General features: G+C 31.2%; 3 protein-coding genes across 5 annotated transcripts; 1 reads left to right on the plus strand and 2 right to left on the minus strand.

The window, feature by feature from the left end:
- Positions 1-120: 120 nt before the first annotated feature.
- On the minus strand, positions 121-570 carry LOC123914524 (auxin-responsive protein SAUR71-like). The gene has a single exon (XM_045965725.1). The coding sequence runs from the start codon at positions 568-570 to the stop codon at positions 121-123; it is 450 nt and encodes a 149-aa protein (XP_045821681.1).
- A 6,749-nt stretch (positions 571-7,319) lies between these two features.
- Positions 7,320-16,680, plus strand: LOC123916007 (protein MICRORCHIDIA 7-like). 2 transcript variants are annotated; one of them, XM_045967324.1, is made up of 20 exons: positions 7,320-7,950; positions 8,792-8,866; positions 8,990-9,024; positions 9,104-9,182; positions 9,604-9,696; positions 9,786-9,870; positions 10,583-10,658; positions 10,989-11,117; positions 11,317-11,415; positions 11,511-11,612; positions 11,825-11,989; positions 12,070-12,165; positions 12,671-12,722; positions 12,810-12,921; positions 13,015-13,082; positions 13,198-13,532; positions 14,438-14,526; positions 14,882-14,960; positions 15,830-15,952; positions 16,369-16,680. In XM_045967324.1, exons 1-20 carry the CDS (start codon positions 7,533-7,535, stop codon positions 16,447-16,449), a joined length of 2,391 nt encoding a protein of 796 aa, XP_045823280.1. In that variant the 5' UTR covers positions 7,320-7,532; the 3' UTR covers positions 16,450-16,680. The 2 variants fall into 2 exon arrangements, with proteins under 2 accessions (XP_045823280.1, XP_045823281.1); XM_045967325.1 differs by lacking the exons at positions 14,438-14,526; positions 14,882-14,960 and having other exon boundaries at positions 7,341-7,950.
- A 2,698-nt stretch (positions 16,681-19,378) lies between these two features.
- LOC123916008 (membrane-anchored ubiquitin-fold protein 3) lies at positions 19,379-23,694 on the minus strand. 2 transcript variants are annotated; one of them, XM_045967327.1, is made up of 4 exons: positions 23,539-23,694; positions 23,204-23,387; positions 20,535-20,705; positions 19,379-19,703 (listed from the first exon to the last, which is right to left on the minus strand). In XM_045967327.1, exons 2-4 carry the CDS (start codon positions 23,331-23,333, stop codon positions 19,648-19,650), a joined length of 357 nt encoding a protein of 118 aa, XP_045823283.1. In that variant the 5' UTR covers positions 23,334-23,387; positions 23,539-23,694; the 3' UTR covers positions 19,379-19,647. The 2 variants fall into 2 exon arrangements, with proteins under 2 accessions (XP_045823283.1, XP_045823282.1); XM_045967326.1 differs by having other exon boundaries at positions 23,204-23,393; positions 23,539-23,692.
- Between the last annotated feature and the right edge of the window lie 625 nt (positions 23,695-24,319).

Genomic DNA, 24,319 nt, shown 5'->3' on the forward strand with positions numbered 1-24,319 from the left:
TTAATTAACAAGCTTCTTTCATTCAAGAACTGAGAAATTTAAAATAAAAAGAAACATATATCATGAAGGAGTTATATTTTTCATCAATTATATATATCTACATCAATTAATTTTACAACTCTATACCAAAACCTGGTAATTTACATCACAGTTCAGGTTATTAGATCGACAAGAAAATGAAGAATGAGAAACTGGGCTGTGTTTGTGACCCATATCATCACTCTCTATCTCCAAAAGTGCTTCACAAAATAAGTCAACATGACAAGGAAGCCATAAAGGACCATCATTTGTATAACCATATTCATTCTCAACATCTTCTAAAAATGTTTTGAACAAAGGATGATTGAATATTTTGATCTTTATTACAAATCTCTGTCTCTCAGATCCAACATAGACACAAATACAACCATTTGGTGCTAATTTCTTACTATTAATATCCTTTTGTTTTTTGTGACACTTGTTCTCTGATAATTTTCCATAGCTTCCACTTCCACTTTCACTACTTTCTTCTGAATCATACAATCTCTTGTTGCTTCCCAATACCCTCTTACACTTCTTCACAAAATCCATCTTTATAAATAATGAATAATTACTAATTGATAGGTGTTGATTTGTTTTGTGTGTATGAAAGGGTGATAGACTAACAAAGAAGAAACTCCTTATATAGACCACTAAAGTCTCACAAGGTAGGACATTGGTATTATTTATACTATATAATATATAGTGGTTATATTGGTCTTATTGCTATATTTTATTTTAATTGTCAGTCCACACGTGCTATTGGATTTGGAATATTGTATTTCTTATGAAATTACCTAGTAGCCAAATAATGTTTTTTTTTAATTACTTCTTTTGTGTTCATTCAAGTATGAATGAGAATGATGATAAGAAACATGATGGTAATTTTTTTTTTAATATAATATATTTGTCATTCAAAAAAATTTATCTTCTTATTTTATCCTATTGTTTTCTAATCCAATTCATATTCGTGGTAATTATTTTAACTCGAGAGATAAAAAGAATAACTTTTAAATTCATTTTTAGTTTGATTTAGTCTAAGTTTTTAGTTTAATGATCTTGATCTAATTAAGCTCCTAACTATTTTTGTCTCATTTTAAAAATGGGTCATGCTAAACAGTGCCCCCGGGGCACTAGTTAAGCATACTAAAAAAAGAAACAAAGGAAAAAGTTAATGATGAGAGAGAATAACTTTTTACATATTAAAGCATTGAATGCACAATTTACGAGATAAAATTTCCATATTTATATCCTTAACTAGTGCCCCGGGGGCACTGTTTAGCATTTTCCTTTAAAAATTTAGCTTTTGTTCACACTTACTCAAATTAAGATGCAATATAGCCAATAATACTATGCTCAAATTTCTAGCCACATTTGCTCTTACTACAAACTAAGATGGAGTGTGGATAGAAGATATTCCCTTTCTGGGCTCAATTATTGTATTTGACTTTATCCCATATTGGATCCTAATTATTATTATTATTATTAAAATAAAATATTTAAACAAACAATATTATTGGATGAAAAAAAACCTCCTTTCTTTCTTTTTTCCTAGAAAGAACTGTTGATCCGCAATGCTTGCTCAGTCAACTTAGTTAGGTATGCTAATGACAGAGTATTATATTCATGTCCAAAGATTTCTTAAAAAAAGAAAGAAAAAAAAACTGAAGAGAAGAGAAGTGAAGAAAAATTTGTCCTAATCCTACCTGGCGCTGTCAATTTGTGACGGGTAATTACAAAGTTAAGTACTTTTCTTTCTTTCATGTCCACGCACGCTAGAAGTAATATTTTTTGTTTTATTCATTCTTACTTTACTTACTTTCTACCAACCCCCACCACGTTGGTGTTTTGCACTGTACAAACAATTCAATACGTACTTGATTGATTGAATATCTATCTCATATCTATTTTATTTATTTTTTAAGAAATCTATCTTATATCTATCACTTTCATAATTGAAAATTGAAATAACCGGTAAGTGTTTTTTAGGACTGTATTATATCTCACTCATGTGCATTTTCGTACAATGTATTATGACTTTGCTTTTAAGAAATTTGAAAATTTGCATTAGTAATTCATTTCAGACTAAGTGCTCGTTTCACCTTCTTATTTTAGTTTTAAAAGTTATTTTAAGAATTGCTTCAAAATAAAAAGTTATTTTAAGAATAAAATTGAAAATAAAAACTTTAAACTTAAAGTTGTTTGATATTTATTATTTTTTTTCAACTTAATTATCATTTTTAAGTTAAATATGTTTGGTAAAATAGATTAATAACTAACTTATCATAAATTCATGATCATCTAAATTTAAAAGATAATTATCCTAATAATATTACAAACTTAAAAAAATATAATAATAATAACAACCTAAAAAAAATAATTATCATAAATTCTTTTTTTTTATGAAAATAAATTCTATTATTTTAAGTCACTTATATTGTGTTTTTTCATTAAAAAAAGACACGTTTTATTTTAATAACTTTATCAAATTTGTGTTTGGCCCTACTTCTCCTTAATAGAAGTAGAGAAGTAAAAAATAATGAGGGTCAAACGGGTACTTATGATTTAATATTATTACCAATGTTACGGGAACCTATAGGGGTTACACACACAGGACATATAAGATTTATTTATGAAGTAAATAAATAAAATTTATTTATAAAATAAATAAATAAGATTTGTTTATAAAATAATACGTGGGATTTATTATTAATTAGATAATTACGAAATAATTATAACGGATAATTACGAAGTAAATAAATATGATTTATTTACAAGATGCTAAGTAGAGCTGTTAAAAAGGGTCGGGTTATCGGACCGGCTCATTAGCCCTATCCTTTTACACGGGTCGGACTTCATAAAAAGGGGATTGTGCCTTATCGGGTCAGGATTTTTCATGGGCTGTCATGGACCGGCCCATAGGCTTTTGGGCCGGCCCTTAAAGAATTTAAAAAAATATTTAAAAAAATTTTATAATCTTTTTATTGTTATATTTTGGTCCTATTTTTATGCATAAATTCATATATAATTTTTTTTATTATTTTTGTTGTTTTATTGTTATTATTTGTGTTTTGTTCCTATCTATAATATGTTTTATTCCTATTTTTTAGCATGTCATCTTTTTATTTATTTTTAATTTTTTTTTTGTGCAATTACAACGAATGATATAAAACTTGGAATATTGTTATTTTAAGCCTATCATCTTTTTATTCTATTTATTTTATATTCTTTCTATATTTTTGTTTTTTTTTTACTTAAATTACATTGCATGAATGAAAGATATAAAACTTGGATTTTTTTTTGTAGTAATAATAATAATAATAATATGACAAAAAACTTATTGGATTATAATGAGATTATTTGTTAGAGATTTGTTTGTTTGTTTGATGGGGATAAAGAGGAAGATATTGTTGTTTGGAAGATTATGTGAGAAAATATAGGGATACGAATTACCTTCTTGAAGATTTAGTTGAAAAATATAACATAAATTTAGTAGAATATGTTTTTTTTTTTAAAAAAAAATACTATGAAAATTAGTGGGTCGGCCCATCGGGCCATGTAGGCTTTTGCTTATCGGGCCGGGCTAAGCAGGTCGGGCCATGAAGTTAACGGGTCAGTCTGCCCCCGCCTCTTTATTTGACCGGGCCCCTCCAGGCCGGACCGGGCCAGCCCCTTTGACAACTCTAATGATAAGTGAGACTTATCAGTAGTTAGATAATTACAGAATAATTATAATAGATAATGTTGTGAATTTGTCAATAAAATCACACCAATGAAATATTTGATGTGTTGACCAATAAAACGGCAACTAATAAAAAGTAATTCTGAAGGAAAGCTTATATGACTGTGAAATCATTTATTGTATAAGTAATTCTAACTTTAATCCTTGTTTATACATCTTTCCTTGCTCTCTTATTTTTCTATGAATAAAACACTCCGTATTTATATAAAAACTAGTGGCCGAACAGATTTTTTATTATGCAAATTTATGTAAAAGAATAAAAAATTGACTCAATATATGTCTTTTGTTATGGTGAGTTTGTTAATAAAAAAAATTTGCTGCCAAAATAAAGTTAAGGGTATTGTTGGTATTATGAAAAATTCACACCAAAAGTTTTTGTATCCTCTTTATATATATATGTATAAAATAGATATGCAAACTTATGTAAAAAAAAATCTCATGTTATGGTGAGTTTGTTAACAAAAAGAATTTGCTGCTAAAAAAAAAGTTAAGGGTATTGTTGGTATTATGAAAAGTTCACACCAAAAGTTTTTGTATCATCTTTATATATAAGTATAAATATAGATATATGCCTTAAAAATAGAAACAAATCTGTTTTAGAATAAAACTGAATCTCACTTAGTTTTTAAATATATCCAATTTAAAAATAAATAAAATCTTTACCAAAAATAAATAAATAAATAAAATCTTTGTTTTGTGATTTTCAAGTCAAATCTCCACATATAATTATGCGCGTTTTAGTATGACTTGCTAATCACACAAGAGATTCTATAAATAGAACTCTTGTGTAGAGGATAAATTCAACCGAATTTAGAATTCAGAATCTTAATTTTCTAAAATTAACATCGCGCCTTACTCTCTCTAAAGCCTTCAACCAAGCTTCAGCTAGCACTGCGATTGGAGGAACTGTTCGTGTGGACTGAGTAGAGGTATCGCTAGGTTGCTTTGTTCGTGATCAGAAACTATTTTTGTTTCAAAGGTTCTGCGCTTTAAGAGGTAAACACATAAACTCGTGATGTTTGATTTATGATTAATGATTTAATCAATATTCGTTCATCGAAATTGTCCCACTAAGAGGATTAAAATTTTGAAAAATCTCTCCAACCATCTTAAAAACATTGATTAGGTAATAAAAATAAAGATTTTAAAGGATCTCAAATCAATAAATGCTATTAATGTTTTAATATTTATGTTAGAAGATAAATTCAACTGAATTTAGAATCCAGAATCATAATTTTCTAAAACTAACATCGCGCTTTACTCTCTCTCTAAAGCCTTCAATCATCTCCCTCCAACCATCTTAAAAACACTGATTAGGTAATAAAAATAAAGATTTTAAAGGATCTCAAATCAATAAATACCATTAATGTTTTAATATTTATGTTAGAGGATAAGTTCAACCGAATTTAGAATCCAGAATCCTAATTTTCTAAAACTAGCATTGCGCTTTACTCTCTCTCTAAAACCTTCAATCAAACTTCAGCTAGCACTGAGATTGGAGGAACTGTTCGTGTGAACTGAGTAGAGGTATCGCTAGGTTGTTTTGCTTGTGATCAGAAATTGTTTATGTTTCAAAGGTTTCACGCTTTAATAGGTAAACACATAAACTCGTGATGTTTAATTTGTGATAATGATTTAATCAAGATCCGTTCATCTGAATTATCCCAGGATTAAAATTTTGAAAAACTCCTCCAACCCTTATGTAATAAAAATAAAGATTTTAAAGAATCTCAATTAATAAATGCTATTAATGTTTTAAGATTTATGTTATAACTAACAAGTAACAAACATACCAAGGAAGTTTGCTTATATTTATTTTCTTTTACAAACGCGCACATTTAACGAATACAAATTTTACTCTTAGAATGAAATTTTATATTGTATAGATAACTTCTGTCCAAATTTTAAAGAAATCTAAAATTGAATTTGAAAAAAATTAAAAAAAAGAAGAAATTGTTTAAATAAATTATAATAAAATTAAATTATGCTTTAATTAAAGACCGTTTGGATTAACTTATTTTTCTAATAAGGCGAAGAGCATCTAGACATCAGGGAGGAAGCAGGCATTGCCCCCATCTTATGCCTATATCTCTTTATTATACTAAAAAAAATACAAAACTAGGGGCATAAACCTAACCCAACGAGTCCACACAATAGAGCGTAAGACCAAAATACACCAACTTCTAACTAATCATAAGACAAAAGAAGTCTGTAACATTCATGCGAATGAACCGACTGTCAACACGAATCCGTTCACGTACCCCTACTCCTTGCATTAGGCCAGCAAGTGATGATAGTTTTTTCAAGCAAACAGTCTGAAATCAAGAATCATGAAAAATAGCTTAAAAACTTATTTATTTGTATAAGTTGTTTTGCATGCGCTAAAAAATTAGAAGTCACTAGGTTTGATCTAGTGGTGAGGGGTTTGAGTAGTATGTATAGGTTCTGGGTTCGATCCACAGCTCATTGTAAACAAAAATAAAATAAAATTAGGACCCGTTTGGAATAGTTTATTTTTAAGCTTATGCAAAACAACGCATGCAAATAAACAATTTTTTATGTTAATTTATAAGTTTTGACTAACGAAAATTGTAGTTTTATAAGCTATATTTTCATAAACTAACTTGAAATAACTTATAATAATTAATGCATAAAAAATTATTTATTTGCATAAACTGTTTTGCATAAGCTAAAAAAAAGTTACTCCAGACAAACACTTAGTCAATCTAAACGGGCCTTAAGTATAGCAGAAAAAAAAAAGAATTAATATCTGAAAATGAAGTAGTAAAATATTTAGTGGAGAGTGTCAAAATAATATATAGTTTGTTAGAGAGATATATATTCTAAACAGAAAGAAAAAGATAATATGTTTGATAAAAAAATCATTTAGATATTTACGCGAAATTAAATAGAGTAACCATTTAAAAAAAAATTGTTATTTCGTCTATCCACCAATTTTATTTTATTTTTTGTTGAGATATACACACAAACCTTATTGATGTGTGTCAATCTTCAAAAAGAATTGTTATTTCATTTATCTACTAAAAAATAAACGAGCAACAAACCCTAAAAATTATCGAAACGACAACAATACTAAAAATAAACCTAATAATTTTTTTTTTTGGTTTTAACATTCTAGTTCTCAGGGAAATAGAATTGACAATCAAAAGTTCGACCGCAAAATAAGTAAAGTTGACAAAAAATTATTGCCAGCAGAAGTCAAACTCGAGTTATTCTAAAATAAGTAAACCCTAATATTTTTTTTGTTTACAATGAGCCGAGAATCGAATCTAAAACCTATTACATACTACCCAAACCCCTCACCACTAGACCAAACATACCGAACCTAGTGGCTTAGTAAACCCTAATAAAACCCTAATAATTTGTGTATATATATATTTCCTACTTTTTACTTCCCTTATATATTTATCATTAATAATTAACAAACACCTAAATAATTTTTTTTTTGTCAAAGCCTAAATAATTTGTTTTTAATTAGTAAAAAAATAAATGAACCCCCAATGCCAATACCATATAAGCAGCCCAAACAATAAAACCTAAACCAATTTCATCACAATTTCCTTCTACCAATCAAACACACAGATTAACATAAAACCTTTCATATTTTCTTTCCTCAACTCTTACGAATCGTTCCATCTTCTTCTTTTAAAACAACAATTACCGTTTTCTATTTTTCAAACATTCTTATTTAATTTCAATTTCTAACCGCTGTTGAATTTCTAGAATATTCTTCTTCTTCCTTTCTCTGCCAATGGATGTTCACGTCAAACAAGAAGAAACCTTCGACATTCCAAAGAAACTCCGAAGAAACACCTGTCCTCCTCCTCCTGACTCGGTTATCGAACTCAGTAGCAGTAGTAGTAGCAGCGATTCCGATTCCGACGGTGATTTAGAATCGGTTGTTGCTAGTGTTGTTAACACGATTGAAAGTCCTTCCAAGAAAAGAAAGGTTAATGATAAAGGAGCGGTTCTACCGGCTGGATTTCTAAGTCCGTTACCTCCACCGGCGCCGTCGAACAATGCTGTTCTGTCTTTACCGGCACCGGACTGTGGTTCTTCGGCTAACCGGAGTAATAGGAGTGTTGGCTTTGCACTTAAGGGTTGTAAGCAGTTCTGGAAAGCAGGAGACTATGATGGTACTCCTAGCGGTGGCTTTGAATCTTCAACTGGTGAGGCTTTCTTTTTTTAATAATTTTTTTTTCCTTCTAGGGCTTGTGTTTTGTTGTTATTACTTATTATGAATCTTTACAGTGAAGTGATGATTGAAATTGTTACTATTTTTAAAATGTGTTGAAATTGAAACTGAATGAATTTTATCACATTGTATTTTGTAACTGGTTTTAGAAGATGAAAAAAGACAAAGCCAAACAGATCCTTAGCATGCATGTTATGCATTGTTTCAGAATGCATGTTTCTGATGTAGTTAATAGCTGCAGCAACCTCATTGGGGGTTCTAATTAGTATAGTTAAAAAACAACTACCAATCAGTTAGTTGGTTTGATTCCCCACAACTGCGATTGAGAGGGGGCTGGAACCACTCGATGCCAGAACTGGCCCCCAACCAACCAGATTAAACTGGTGGTGAAAAGCCAAAAAAAAAAAAAACTATAGTCCTAAGAAACCATTATTGTTCTACGATACATGATTTAGTACAAAGTGTAGTCAGATAGTTGCTGTAGCAGAGCTATAACACTATAGGGCGATTGTCAACACTGATTTAAATAATGTTATTCAAAGCTCCTAAGTACTCCCTCCGGTCTCATATATAAGGAAAAATTAACTTTTTAGATTCTTTGAAAAAGCAATGTATTTAGTCTACCCATTCAAGAAACCCTGTTTTTGGTTTTTTGACTAATGAAGCCCTGGATTGTTCTCAATGTTTTTTCTTGTCTATATGTTTCTGGTTGGTTTTTAATTAATTTTTTCTGGCTTTAAAACCTGAAGTTAATTGAGTTTGCCCATGTTCTTGAAAATGCAATTATAGACTGATATTTCTTGTAAAATCTGCAGTTGGTATGGATCATGTCAGGGTTCACCCCAAGTTTCTACACTCTAATGCCACAAGTCATAAGTGGGCTCTTGGAGGTAAAGTGAGCATATTTGTAGCCATTGTTAACTATTTTCATAATATTGAGTGAACTTATTTTCCTGTTCCCCATCCCTTTGAGACTTATCGTAATATTCCATACTTTGATTGTTTTTCTGCAGCTTTTGCTGAGCTTTTGGACAATGCATTGGATGAGGTATTCCTTGCTTCACATCTTTTAAATAAGCACTGATTGTTATTATTTTCGTCTGTGACTTACTTGAATTTGATTTCAGGTTTGTAATGGTGCCACATATGTAAATGTAGATATGGTTGTGAGTAAGAAAGATAACTCCAAGATGTTGCTAATAGAAGGTATTTTTTAATCTATCCACCGTTTACTTATTTCAGTCTATGGAAAGAAAAATGAAAAAGGGTGATAGTTCATTGTTGTTCTTAGAATTTGGATTTGAGGCCTAACTCAACTCCTACAAAACTAACTTATCCACAAAGTATTTTAAACATATTCTGTAATATATATATTTTTAAACAATAATAGAACTTGGATTCTTCTAGGATACATATCCATAAGTATTATAGGAGTATTCAAGAAATATCTACGTATCTGATATTGCAAGCTTAATTTGGCATAAAAAGAAAATGTGGAAAAGTTGTTTTTGAAATTTAAATTATGAATGTCTTGTGCTAAGAGTCCTTGCAAAATTGTTGTGCTTGCCTGGTTTTCTGTTTCTGTGTTCCAAAATTTCAAATGCTTGATTGTTTATTCTTATTTCAGATAACGGCGGTGGGATGAATCCTGATAAAATCCGTCAATGCATGTCGCTGGGATATTCCGAGAAAAGCAAGCTGGCAAATACAATCGGACAATGTAAATCTTTAATGCATTACAGAATATAATTGTTGAGCATTTCATTTAAAAAGGTATACTGATTTTTTCTTCGTGGCTTCTTGTGATAGATGGAAATGGATTTAAAACAAGTACCATGAGGCTTGGGGCTGATGTAATTGTGTTCTCCCAATGTAAAGGAAAAGAAGGGAAGAGGTTTGATTGGTTTTTCTTATTGCTTCATTCAATTTTACTTACATGTTTGAGACGTGTTCTTCATATAGGGAAAATTAAATTCTGAATTAGTTTAAAATTTGTTTTGTTTTTCTTCTACTAGTAATCAAGGAAACTCATTTATGTTTTAATTGTTTTGCTTTTTTACTGAGTTAGAATGTGGATAGTTACGATAGACATAGACATTTAGGTTTCACAATTTTGGTTGATAAAATTTTACTTTTATCACATAAAAACCCTAAGTCTCTCCGCCATTTCATCCATCCCGCTTGAATATAATGGTATGCATCTCCCTATATTTCTTCGTCATTCAGTACAATATACCCAATATATTTAAATTGTGTAACTTGTGGTATGGCATCCAACTTTCACCTTTAAAGTAGGATTTCTTCGCCAATTGCTAATCTTACATTCCGTATAGTCTTACTTCTATACTCAAACAAAAACCATATACTTATAAGTTTTTTTTATAACCTGACCAAACACCTAGTTAAGAGCTCATGTAATAAGACATTCAAATAAGCCCCACAAGTAAAATGCCGCTGTTGATTGTGCTTGAGGATGGGTTTGTCTGGCTTCTGTGTCTACTCTCTAGTCTACTATCTATGATTCTATATTATATTCATATTTTACCATCTTCGTTTTTCATGGCATGCTTCTATATCTAACTAGGTGACCTGGACATATTTATTAGGTCTACACAGAGCATAGGGTTGCTGTCTTATACATTTTTGAAGAATACAGGGAAGGAAGACATTGTAGTGCCCATGGTAATTTGTTTTGTCTTACACCAGTGTAACACTTAGGTGGTAGTGTTACATTGGTCAATAATTTTTTTACTGAATACATGTTTTACAAAACTCACTGTTGGATTAAAAATTTATATTATATTAATAACTTCTATAATTTTTTACATAAACCTGAAGTTATTTGATATGTCATTGAGACACATCAAGATTAATGTTTTTTTATAAAAGCACTTAAGACATTAATTCTGTGCTAGACATTCATAGACTAGGTGTTTTCTTATTGATTTTGGTTTTGTTTGAAGTTATATTCTCTATTATGCATCTAACTGTGATTTATGCTGAAAACGAAAGCTGGACTACGAAAGAGATGGACAGGAATGGAAAAGAATTTTACGAACTTCTCAGGATGATTGGGATAATAATGTTGAGACGATTGTTCAGTGGTCACCATTTTCTGATGAGGCCGACTTGCGTCGTCAGGTAATCACATGCTATTTATTCTTCGTAAAATAAAATAAAAATCACATGCTATTTAAAGAGAGAGTATCAATATTATCCTTTTATTTTTTGACATTTCATTTTCTCCGTGCTTATTGCCCAATGTCACTATGTCATCAAGTTATATGTTTGTATGTCAATTAAGTGTTGTTCTTACTCATATGACTTATCCAATTTTTAGTTCAACCTGCTGAAAGATCAAGGTACACGGGTAATTATATACAATCTCTGGGAGGATGACCAAGGTCAGCTGGAACTCAATTTTGATGACGATCCACATGTATGTCCGATAACTGAGACACATGCTTCTTGTCCCGACAAAATATATTTTTATTAAATAAATTCCATATACATTTTTGTTTGTTTTTATTTCAGGATGTTCAAATAAGAGGTGTACATCGAGATGAGAAAAACATTCAGATGGCTAAAAGTTATCCCAACTCTACACACTACTTAACTTATCGACATTCGCTGAGGGTAAGCCTATACAAGTAACTATCAATGCTAATTGTTTAAGATAAGCAACACATTAACTATAAGTTTTCAAATTTGAAAATAGAGAATTAATTAGACAACATCTACTCTATAAAGCAACCTAGTTGAAATAATGAACAAGTTTTGTTTTTGGGCCAATTTCATATTTAGTATAGGCATGTATTTTGACTTTGGTGTCTTTATTGTCATTGCAGAGTTATGCTTCAATTTTATATCTAAGGTTTCCTCGAGGCTTCCGAATTGTTCTTCGTGGGAAAGATGTTTTGCATCACAATATAGTCAATGATATGATGATGGCTCAGGAGGTCACATACAGGCCTCAATCTGGAGTTGCTGATGGGATTTTAAAGGATTCAAATGTACTGTCTTTTAAATTAAATTTGAAGTTCGATTTTCCTAACGTGTACAGCTGTGTGATTTCACCATTTTTTTGTGACAGATGGTTGCTACTGTTACTATTGGCTTTGTCAAGGATGCAAAACATCATATTAATGTTTCAGGGTTCAATGTTTATCATAAGAATCGACTCATCAAGGTAAAGTTTATTATGATTACCAAAGGATGGTGAACATTATTATCTTCTCTACATGTCTTTATTGATTTAATCTACCGCCATTTAACATTAGAACAAGTTCTATATACGTACACAATATCACATAATAAATATAATAATTTGTATTGTTTTCTTAGCATCATGATTTTGTAGTTTGTCTCCTATGTTGGTTGTTAGGGTTTATTAATCTTGTGTGTTTGTTGGGATCTGTTCTGAAAATGGTTTTTCTGTTTCTGTTTTAAACCAATCCTGTGATGACTTACGAGGAAATCTCTTTTGAATTAAATTAACTGGTTGGAATTAACTTTTTGTTCAAACAATCAAAGCTTTAAATTAACTCGAAGAATTAACTTTTTGTTTGGAGGGATTAAATGCAAAAGTCTTTCTATGATAAAACAATTGACTTGGGGGTAGTTGGTGTTTTTTGTTTTGTGAAGGTGCCTTGTAATTAGAATTTATTCTTACTCGTGCTTTTCATGATTGTCAGCCATTCTGGAGGATCTGGAATCCAGCAGGAAGTGGTGGGCGTGGGGTCATAGGTTGCACATTTTCTCAGTTCTTTTGAGGGCCTCTTATGAAATTGGTTATGCATTTTTAATATAATGACCATTTGTATTTATTTGCAGGCGTATTGGAAGCCAACTTTGTTGAACCTGCTCATGACAAGCAAGGCTTTGAACGTACATTAGTTTTATCAAGACTGGAGCAACGGCTGATACAAATGCAGAAAACTTATTGGTATTCTTGATTTGCCATTGGGTTATTTATAATATTACGTGCATAAACTATGAATTGTTGTTTCACTAATTTGTTTATTTGTACTTTATTTAGGGGAGCTAATTGCCATAAAATTGGCTATACTTCAAATCGAAAACAAAACGGTAGTTCTGCTGATAAAGGTACGAGGACTGCTTTGGTGTAGTTTGATACATATTGTGCTTGCTTAGGTCAGGGTGAGTGATATCTTATTATGGACAACCGTGTGATTTTCAATCAATGTAACTTGTTTTGTAGAGACATCACCCGACACTGTTCAAGAATCATCTCGACCTAAAAGGAAAATTTCGGCCACAAATGGAAAGACAACACCAGTTGAAACAGAACTGTATTCACACTCGAAACGGAAACATATACGAACAGAATCCAAAAGAGATAGTGAACACAGAAATGGTCGCTCGTCAGTTTCCCCTGAGAGTAGGAATCAAAGTTCATCGGAAGAATCATCATATGCTGCTGGCGACAGTGATCAAAATGATAATGCCTCATCAAAGAACCAAGCAAAGGGTCTACACAAGGATCAAACACCAAGGGGAAACACCATGCGGCCTACACAAAGATCTAACCAAAAGGTTGTGCATATTGCCGTATCCCTCTCTTTCTGTCATCTCTCTTTTTCTGCTAGTATACATGCATGTTTTGCAACTTGATTAAGGGCGGGTTTGGTAATCTATTAACTTCTGAGTAAATGTGCTGCATTTACCCAAAAGGTTGTGCATATTGCCGTATTCCTCTCTTTCTGTCATCTCTCTTTTTCTGCTAGTATACATGCATGTTTTGCAACTTGATTAAGGGCGGGTTTGGTAATCTATTAACTTCTGAGTAAATGTGCTGCATTTACCCAAACACATGAATGCACAAAGAGTGACCAAGGACATTAAAACAACATAGGAAGTAAAACCGACGTATTTCTAAACACCGAACCTGGCAGAGCTTAGGTCTTACTTTTGAGGTGGTGATGAGAATATGGGTTTCAGGTTAAAGCAATGGCCTTAAATCACAAGAATGCTATGAGAATCTATAATTATGTCTTAATACTGCAAGTCTGCAACCCTTTACGATACACAAGAATGCTAAAACACAAATCTGCTGACCGTGGTATGCGATTTGCATTTTAAACTATTTAATGTCCGTGTTATAACTAAAGCCGGTAGGATATTCAAAACACATAAGTTTAATCTATAGAGCATGTTATTGTAATTTCATTGGATGTTATGTAAGCATTTTTTCCTGATAATATCTTACGAGGGAACCATCAGTCATAATGTGAAATTCTAAGGCATTGATGATTTTAATTAATGTGATTGATAACATGGATATCGCAAAACGACTTTCGGTGGAACTGATTAATAAAACTGCATTATGAGTTATGACTCTGGCCAAGATGACTAGAAGCCTAAAACGGCAGTGTATTTTGAGATTTTTCTTCCTGTTTTGTGTCATTTGGAAATGTCTCCTAACCAGTTGTTGATTTCAGGGAAAAGATGTTAATGATCACGAGCAACCACAGTATGATTTATCATCTCTAGAACAGTTGAGAAAAGAGAATCGTGAGTTGAAGGAGAGGTAAATTGTAATTTTAGAAATTTAACTCCACATCTTGGGTTATTTATAAATAAACCATCAATTTAGTCCCTAAACTATCATGCTTCCAATTTAGTCCATAAACTATTTAAATATAGTATGTAATCCGTGAAGTATATAAAATATGTCAATTTAGTACATGCTATTAAGATATTAGAGACAAAATTGATGTATTTCATATAGTTTAAGATTATTTCTTATACTTTTATAGTTTAGAGACTAAATTGGAGAGAGTAATAGTTTAGAGATTAAATCGATGGTTATTCATTCGTTTATTGAATATAATTATAATTCATTCACTCTTATCCTTCTCCATTTTATTGTTTCTGGATTCTAGATTAGAGAAGAGAGAGGAAGAAATATTATCACAAGCTTTACAAGAGGAGAAAGATAAATGCAAATCTCTTGAAGCTCGGGTATGAGCCATGACCTTTTATTTTGGAAGGGAGAAAAGATTTATTTAAAAATTGTACTTAAATATCCTTGAATTAAATATTAAATATAACAAGGTATTGCAACTTAACAACTGAACACATTTAACCACGATTTTGAACGTCGTTAACCATACTTTTCAGATTTATATTTGAACACAAATCGTGGTTAAAGAATATTACTTATATTATAACACCTAAAAATTATGTATATTTGGATAGTTAATACATATGTTTAATTTTCAAGCACCTAAAAATAATCGTTAATCATGTTCAGTGGATGATTAGTGAGCTGGGACACCTAAGTTATGTTCTTTTACCAGCCACTAAACACAATAAACATTTTTAGTTGTGTTAACATCTGAATTATTGTTGATTATTTTTCCTGTTTATAAATTAATGAGGATGGTGCTGCTCTTTTTAATTGCTTATCAACTCTTCTTACTTGCACCTCTATAAGTGTCTTTTCCTTCACTTGTCGTCTTGCCATCTTTATATTAGGGGGCTACTACAACTTCCTATTAAGTTGTTTGAATTTTAATATGGTCTGATCTCAATTTTTACCCTGAAGCCAATGCTAGTGTTCATATTGTTGAACTTGCTTTTATACACTCCACATTTACCTGTAACTAGACACCATGTGATCCCAAAGCTTTTTTACATAAATCTGTTTCTCATTTACATCTCAGGGTTGTCCATTGCAAGTTTTATGTCCAAATTATGGATGGAGTGAATAGAAATAATAATGTCTAAATTGAAACATAATTTGAGGACATTGAATTCATCTAACCTGTAAATTTGCTTTTTCCTTGGTTAATTTTAACATATATCATAATTTTTTTTTTCTTTATCAGCTCCGTGATGCCGAAAAAACGATTGAAGACTTGAATAGGGAACAAGAAGCTATTATTGATGTGTTCTCTGGAGAGAGGGATAGACGTAATGTTGAAGAAAGAAATTTGAGAAATAAGCTTCAGGTTTGACATTCTTATCTAATTCCCCTCTTTCCCCCCTATAATAATAATATATTAAAAGCGATTAATTTCTTTCACACATGCATCCAATCAAATCACATCCAATATATATATTTGTAGGTATATTTTAGGAATCAACTTAAGAAAATAACATATTATGGTGTGATCTAATTGGGTGCATATTAAAATGGAGCAATCTACGGGTGCATAGAAATTAATTTTACACCGACATTCAATGAGAAATCACCATATTTCCATGTCCTATTATTATTATTTTCAAATTACCCTTATAAAAGTGAGGTGTTGTGGCAAAATAATAAATTTTCATTCGATTGTCGTTGTAAAACTTTTTTACTAGTATTGTTGAATAGAATCCAAAATATAATCATGAGCTTCACAAGATTTGTCTTTCCTTTTAGGAAGCGTCAGATACCATCCAAGAGCTGCTTGACAAGGTTCGATCACTCGAAAAGAAGTCTTCAAGTCAAGCTACAAAGTAGAACGATGAAAGCTTCATTAACTGCATTAATTTGGCTACTTAGTGGTGCATCTATGATGGCATTGGGAGACTAATTATTTTTGGTGGGCTGGTTTAATTTCCCACGCAGAGTTCCTCACTAGAGAGATTAGGATGAGACCATTTAGATTAATATTGTATATAATTTCTGCCTGGATTTTTAATTACTGACTAAATTTTCTGGCCCAGTAGATAAGATTGGATTGTTGGCTAATTAAACAATATTATTAACATGGTATTTTAGGCAATTCTACGTACATACACGAAATTTCTTGGAATAGTTCCTTCTCCAAAAGCGTTTAAACTTAACTATATGGTAAAATATGACTTATTCACTTGAAAAACCTTCTGCCAAATTGAGAAGGAAGTTTGCGAAAGGGTTTATTCCTTTATCAGATCATATGGTATCCTCAAATGGATCATATAGTCTATAAAAATTTGACTCTTGGAGTAGCAAATGCCATCCCCGGGCTGAATGCGAGGTGTACTAATAAAACCTGTTTTACAATTCATTCTATCTTAGTATTTTCTTGATACCTTCATTCATCCGGTGGCGACGATATAGAAAAATAATGAATTCCTTTTAAATGCCAAAAGAGTATGAAGGTGACAACTAAGACATCTCAACTAGGTGGCACCCCAAAGAATTCATCTAAAAAGACATGAATACAACTATCAAATTGTTCCCTACATATGTAAGAGGTGACATAGATGAAACATCAAAGTTTGATAATGCACGATAACACATTTGATAAATATCAAATACAATGAGAAAATATTTGGATATTTGGTCATTTGACAGATGATTACATATTTAAGACAAGGTAGCTTGTTTACAGGTATATTGTTGTTAGTTTCTTATTTAACAAAATAAATCTATTTTTATTTTGAGAGGTTTATTGAAAAATTGTCAGAGGATTCATCGAAAATTTGTTTAAACTTTTTTACCAAAAATAACATAAATTTGTAAAATAAAAAATTAATTATTCCGCAGCCAGGAATTGAACCCAGAATTCATGAAATTGAATTTGCCATGTGAGCTACTGCGGAATTCATATTAAAGCAGTGTAACTTATTAATTTAAATGCATTAACGTCTATTAATTTATAGTGCATATTAGTACCCGCCATAATATGTTGGATTATCAAAAGATAAAAATTTAAATATTAGTTTATTCAGCAAAATATTTTCGCAGCTACTGCGGATTTCATGTTAACATACTACTGTAATCATTATTTAAACATATTAATTACTAGTACTTTTTTTGAACAAGTTAATTACTAGTACTTGATATTATAATCATATCATATCATATTTAAACCATCAAAAGAATAGTTAAACCACGTTTTGAAAACCTATTATATATTTGCTCAAATAAATCATGTAATTAGGTTCTAATAGTTAATGAACTCTTAATTTTTTATGGACGTAATTATTGATTAAATTTTACTTATCTCACGGCCGAACTCTAGATTAAAAGATCATTCTTTAGATGGTTAATACTAACAAAAATACCTATTGTTTGCAATAGTTTTTTAGTTTAATTAGAGGGTGATGCGTAATAAAGTCCCGACTTATGAAAATCTTAAATTTAGAGGTTGTTATTTGCCTTCTATGTGCAATCTTTGGTGCAAATCGGAGGAGTCTTTCTTTCACATTTTTTTTGAATGTGAGTTTGCAGTCAATATTTGGTGATGGTTTGCAAACTTAATTTTGAAACATTTTAATGTAAATATTCATCATTTTGAAACATTTTAATGTAAACATTTATCATCCTAAAACTCCTGTCATCAAAGAAATTATTTGGGAACCTCCTTTGTTCAATTGAGTTAAATGCAATATTGATGATGCTTCAAAAGGCAATCCTGGCTTAGCTGGGTGTGGAGGTATTTTTAGGAATCATGATGCATATTTGTTGTATTGCTTTGCTGAGCCATTGGGCATTGCTTCCTCATATCAAGCTCAACTCTGCAGCAATGTCAGCAATAGAAGTTTCTCACAGAATGAAATGGCATAACATCTGCATTGAAACTGATTCAACTCTTGTGATCCTAGCATTCAAAAACTCTAACACTGTCATTTCTTGGAATTTAAGAAACCGATGGAACAATAGCTTGTTTTGCTTTGGTCAATTGAATGCCATAGTGACTCATATATACAGAGAAGAAAATCAAATTACAAACTCTCTTACAAATCATGGTTGTGTTTTATCTTCTTTCACTTTTTGGCATCAAGCTCCTATGTTTATTTCTGATAATTTAGTTAAAAACAAACTAGGTTTCCAAAGCTTTAGATATTGTACTTGATGAAGTTAAGGTTTTATGTCTCCTCCATATTGTCTTTCGTTTTCTATTTGAATATATTTGAGGTTGGTTAGTTCATTGCTACCATCCTTTTTGCTTAAAAAAAACATGTCACTTTCTTATATTAGTCACTAATATATGTGTAAATATTTGCGGTAAAGTATCCCAAAAGAACATCCACAGTCACTCATTTTGGTTGTTTAAATAGATTTCATTCATTTTTTTAAATATTATTTACATGTATGCCCACACATAAATCATAGATGAATACAACACAAAGCGTGGAAATGAACATTTTAATTCATTAATTCATCTATTGTCTAAAAAACAATTCATTAATTCATCTATGAACTTTTTCTTACAATAAGAAAAATAGATTAAAAAAAAATCCATTTATTTTGTCACTCTGTATTCGCTTTATAAAAATCAAATAAAAAAAACCATCACCTTACTATCCCTCCGTCCTCCACATAATTAAATGACAACTATGTGTACTTAACCTCAAGGGACAAAATTCAATCCTCATGAGACAGACCGTTGTAAAATGGTGTTATTGTTCCTAATAATTTCCCTTCTCCATTCTTTTTAAAAAATCTTTCCACACAATAATTAAATGCAAAGTGAAAACGTCATGCATAATGGTAGCAATCAATTGGTTACATTGTTTTCAATCTTTTTAGACGTTGTAATAAAAGAATGACATCATCTTCTTCACAAGCACCAATAACACAAACTTTTCTATAAATATATAATTGCTTGTATACGTATTTTACACAGGAATGCTGAAAATAGAAGGATTTTGTTCAAGCAGAATGGTTTCTGCAGTGGTTCACAAGTGATGATGATTGATGAAAGCATCTCCAACTCACAACCTGTCTTCATAGTATAGAACAAGAACATACAACCTTCTTCGGTGAATCATCAATCTTCTTTTCTGTTCAGGAATGAAAAATGCAAATATCAAACTTTAATTTATTCATTCTTCAAAACAAAGGTATTGTAGGACTCTTGCAAAATAAAACATAATTCATTACATGCTTCATATTTGATGATGAATCTAACCCAGATATCTCACGGTTTTTCTAAGTTGTCAGGACCGGCGCAAGGTCCTGTTCCCAATCTAACCTGTTGAACAGGTCAGTCCAGTTCGATTTTCAAAACATTTATATCGGAAAAACGTGTTTTTAGTAAAAATATAGATGTTTGGTTACTGTCAGACCCAATTAATTTGTCTCCTAATTCAGCCATTCCTAAAACCAGTACTTTCGACAAAATACCAGTCAGATGAGATGTGTATGAGATAAGATATCAAAAGTCTATAGTTACAAATCCTATATTACTTTTGGCTTTCAATAACTACTGTAAAATATTCATCGAACTGGTCAAAGTAACAAAATCCTATAATGCAATGAAAAAAATTGAAAAACGAGTTTTATACAAAGAAAAGCTGGCTGCTAACTCATCTAATCTACAAGCACCCTCAAATGTTTTGTTTTTCACCCATTTGTACTTGTCTAATTAAAAAACGAGTGACTGAATTACTCCAAAGGGTTTCTTAAATCACTCTACTACCGAATATTAGCAAAGCAATATGCAATTAGGCAGATCCAGCTTCTAAGTTCTAACATGTGGAAGTTGGTTCTGATATGAACACTATTTAATTTTCATACCAAATACGTAAACATAGCAATAAATTTAAAACAAAAGCTGACAAAATGCATTCCCAATAGAAAGATGCATTCCCAATAGAAACTACGAAACTTACCAGTTTTAGATTTTGCTAGAGATGGCTGTACAACAACATGCATGATTATAACTCCTCCCGCAATATCACCAAATGGTGCTTTACATTGACCAACAGTCTTGTTGTTTTCCAAGATTTTACCAGAACTAATCAATTTCACTTCATTTGCTGACTTTGGCAGGACTGTTTTGCCTACATTTTGGGGAAAAAATACAACAATACAATGAAAGAACACATGAGAGAACCCATTTATACATAATCCTCAATAAGTTGTAAAAAAGAAGCCAATGAAGCTACATGCGTAATCATCATAACAAGTTGACAGAATAAGTAAATGCTGAAAACCTGTTAGAATTAACAATAATCACAAGGTCATAAAATATCGGTCAATATCAACTAAATTAAAATGAAAACCATGTTTATTCTACTGTTCAGCTAAAAACGCAATAAAATTGTAGTTTGAATTGAATAAGCGAAGAGCCTAAATTTTCCTAGCAGAGAGTTTGACTACAACTTTCTAACACAATTCTTCTTACACAGTCCTAATGTTATAATGATTATGTTTAATATATTTCTTATGCTCAATGACCTTTCAATTATATCAAGATCACAGGCATATTAAACAAGATTTTGAAAGCCCCGGAGATCTAGTTGATGGTTGTCTCCGACCATTTTACAGTAAGACAACAAGGTGGACCAGAAATTAATATATTCCATATATTCTTGGAAAGGGTCAAAAACAGAAGTAACTTGTTAAAAGTATTAGTGTTCTTTTGTTATATGAACCTTTTTATGCTAGGAATCATAATAGTTTGGGCTTTTACTAGTGGCATACATACTTGAACTGGATCAATAATACAGTAAGTAATTTTAGACAGTATTTTGTACCATACACACCATATCAACATCTTAGTTTTTGTATCGAAGCCATATTTTCATCACCTGTGGAATATACTATGCCTCTCGATTCCACCTTTTTCTACGTAATTTCGACATAGCATCAGAGCAGTATTATCTCCTGTTGCTTAATTCCATCACTTGCTGAATTCCAAAATTTCAGAAACTCCTTTTGTTTGTCCTTCCTCTCTATTGTGATCACTGTCTAGTAACCATGTCCTCATTGGCTGAGCAAACAACTCCCTCATGACCCAACAACTCTTTTGTGACCACTGTCTAGTAACTATGTCCTTGTTGGCTGAGCACCAACTACAACAACCACACTTTTAGTTTTCCCTCCTACTTATGGCTTCCATGCACCATTCCAGCTAACACTTATAGGTGTGTTCACTTTTCTGGCAGGCTTTTCCTCTTTCCCGCCGATGCTAGATCCAGTTCTTCACCTTCATTGATCCCACTCAAACAAACCAATGCCTCCATTTGAATCAAGTGGTGCCAATCAGTCAGAACTTGTCCAAAACCTCCCTGCTGCATGCCTATGCTCTATTTACCTACACTGGCACTGGCATGACTCTCACGTATCAATGTGTGGTAGTGCATTCCAACCATCTGAGACTCTCCAGTTTTGCTTTGTTCAAGTCTTTTTCAGTCTATTCACCATGGGATTCAGTGCTCTCTGTTCAGTTCTTATTCCTGCTCAGAATACTATAATACTATATTCTTGGCTTAGTTCGGCTCTGCTATTTTTAATTTGGTTCCAGCTTGTTTTATTTGCATGGAATATCTTATTTCAATTTCAACATAACTTAAATAGAGCTTTGATTGGCTCCAGCAATGCAAGAAATCTTATGATTTTTTTTTTTAACATCAGTATTGGCAAATGAACCTACATTGATGTCCTTAATGAATATTGATGAGGACAGCATATTGACAGTGGCAAATGAAAATCCCAGAATATTTTATTCTATTAAGACAAGCTTTAAACTAAACCAAGAGCTAGATGCTTGTTTGTGTGTGTGAATGAAAATTATATTTTACTCTATTCAGATCAAAACCAAGTGCTAGAAGCTTGTTTGCTTGCTTGCGTGAATGAAAAATATGATGGAAAACTCGTGTTCTCTCCCCATCAGTCAGTTTTCACGCCCAAATAAACCCACATTCATAATCATAACCATTAAACTAACACATAACAGAAAAAGTAAGCATTTTTGTATTATTGTTGATAATGATAATAATCACGAAAATGCTTACTTTTTGTAAAAGTAAACCTAAAATGGGCTTGTCATGGACGACATAGTTCGTAGTTTAGTTAATACAAGACAACTACAATTTTCTTAATATCATCAATATCACAATTTCCGTAATAGATATAGATTCTAAATTGAACAAGTCGAACAACACCACATATAGACACAACCATCAAAGACCAAAGAGTCCCAAATCCTTAGCGCAAACTTTTAACAAAAACGCATAACGCCACAACTCTACGGTACAGCCAAACTCAAAACGAAACTCCTACTTTCGCCACCCTGTTTACAAATTTTTACATCCAACCGAATTTTTTTTATTAATTAAAGTGACACTTAGCAATTATCTTACAACCGTTTTCGAGAAAATTTGAACTCAATCACAAACACATCATGAACAAATATATAAAATCCAACTCATTAAAACCATGTACAAATTTCAAAAATTTTAAAAAATCATTTCCTAAAGTTATAAACTAATCCAAAAATGAAAGCTAAACAAAAATACAAATAGAATTAAAGAGAAAAAGGGTAAAGAAAAAAAACCTTTAGGCCAATCAGAGACAATCCTTTGCTTAAGCATATCAACAGTAGCAGCAGAAGAATACCTGAATGGTCCAATATCAGAACCATCGTATAACCTAAACTTGATATCAACCAAATCCTCTTCAGGCATTTCAATTCAACTTTTTCTTCTCTAACTCAAACCCTAATTCTTCTTCTCCTTTACCTTTTCCTAAAAATTTCCAATCAAAAATTATTTTATTATTATTTGATTTGATTTCCAATCAAAGATCTATATATATGGTATGAGAATCAATAGTAATAATAATAATTAATAAATATGTTGGTCACAGTAAAACCATTTCAAATTATTTTACCTTATAAGGTTTGATTTTGATCACAGTAAAACCATTTCAAAGCTTCTTTTGACTTCGTTTTTTTTTTTTTGTTCTTTTTCTTCTTCTGTTGGTGAATGTTGAACTCAACAACAAAATAAAAGATTAAATTAATTACAGAAATGAAAAAAATAATGTTGATTAAATTAAAATAGTTTTTAATTATGACTCAGTGAACACCTAGTCAACAAAAAAATACGGTCGACAGACACCGCCGTTTATCTGTTCATGTTAGGACAAACGGTGCCGTTAGTTATGAATTGATGATGTAATAAATAAATAAATAAATAAAATAAGAAAGTGGATTTGGGTTTATTCTGGCCCAAGAAAAATGAGTCACTGTTTACCTGAAATGGGCTCAGAGTTATCCAAATAATCATAGCTGGATAAGAATTAATAAATGACACTGATTTTTTGACGCAAATAAATGACACTGATTGACAAATATATTTAATTCCCTTATTTCTATTTTAGAATATCTATGTTATCCTTTCTTTTTCTTTTTTTTGATAAGGTATGTTGTCTAAATTTATTCAAATTTTAGTTTATTTTCAATATTTACTTTATTTATTTTAAAAATTTTAATTTATGTATTTTTTTTATATTTTTGTTAAGGGCTAATTTATAACAGAAAAACCAATCGTTTGTTGGTTCAGTAGTGATTGACGCTGAACATGGTAGGGAGGGTCACAGTTCGATCTAAAGCAATTGTGATCGGGAGGAAGCTGAAACTACTTGATTCTATAACAAACCCCCGAAAAAG

Source organism: Trifolium pratense, linkage group LG3 (genome assembly GCF_020283565.1).
Source record: "Trifolium pratense cultivar HEN17-A07 linkage group LG3, ARS_RC_1.1, whole genome shotgun sequence".
Classification (NCBI taxonomy): domain Eukaryota; kingdom Viridiplantae; phylum Streptophyta; class Magnoliopsida; order Fabales; family Fabaceae; genus Trifolium; species Trifolium pratense.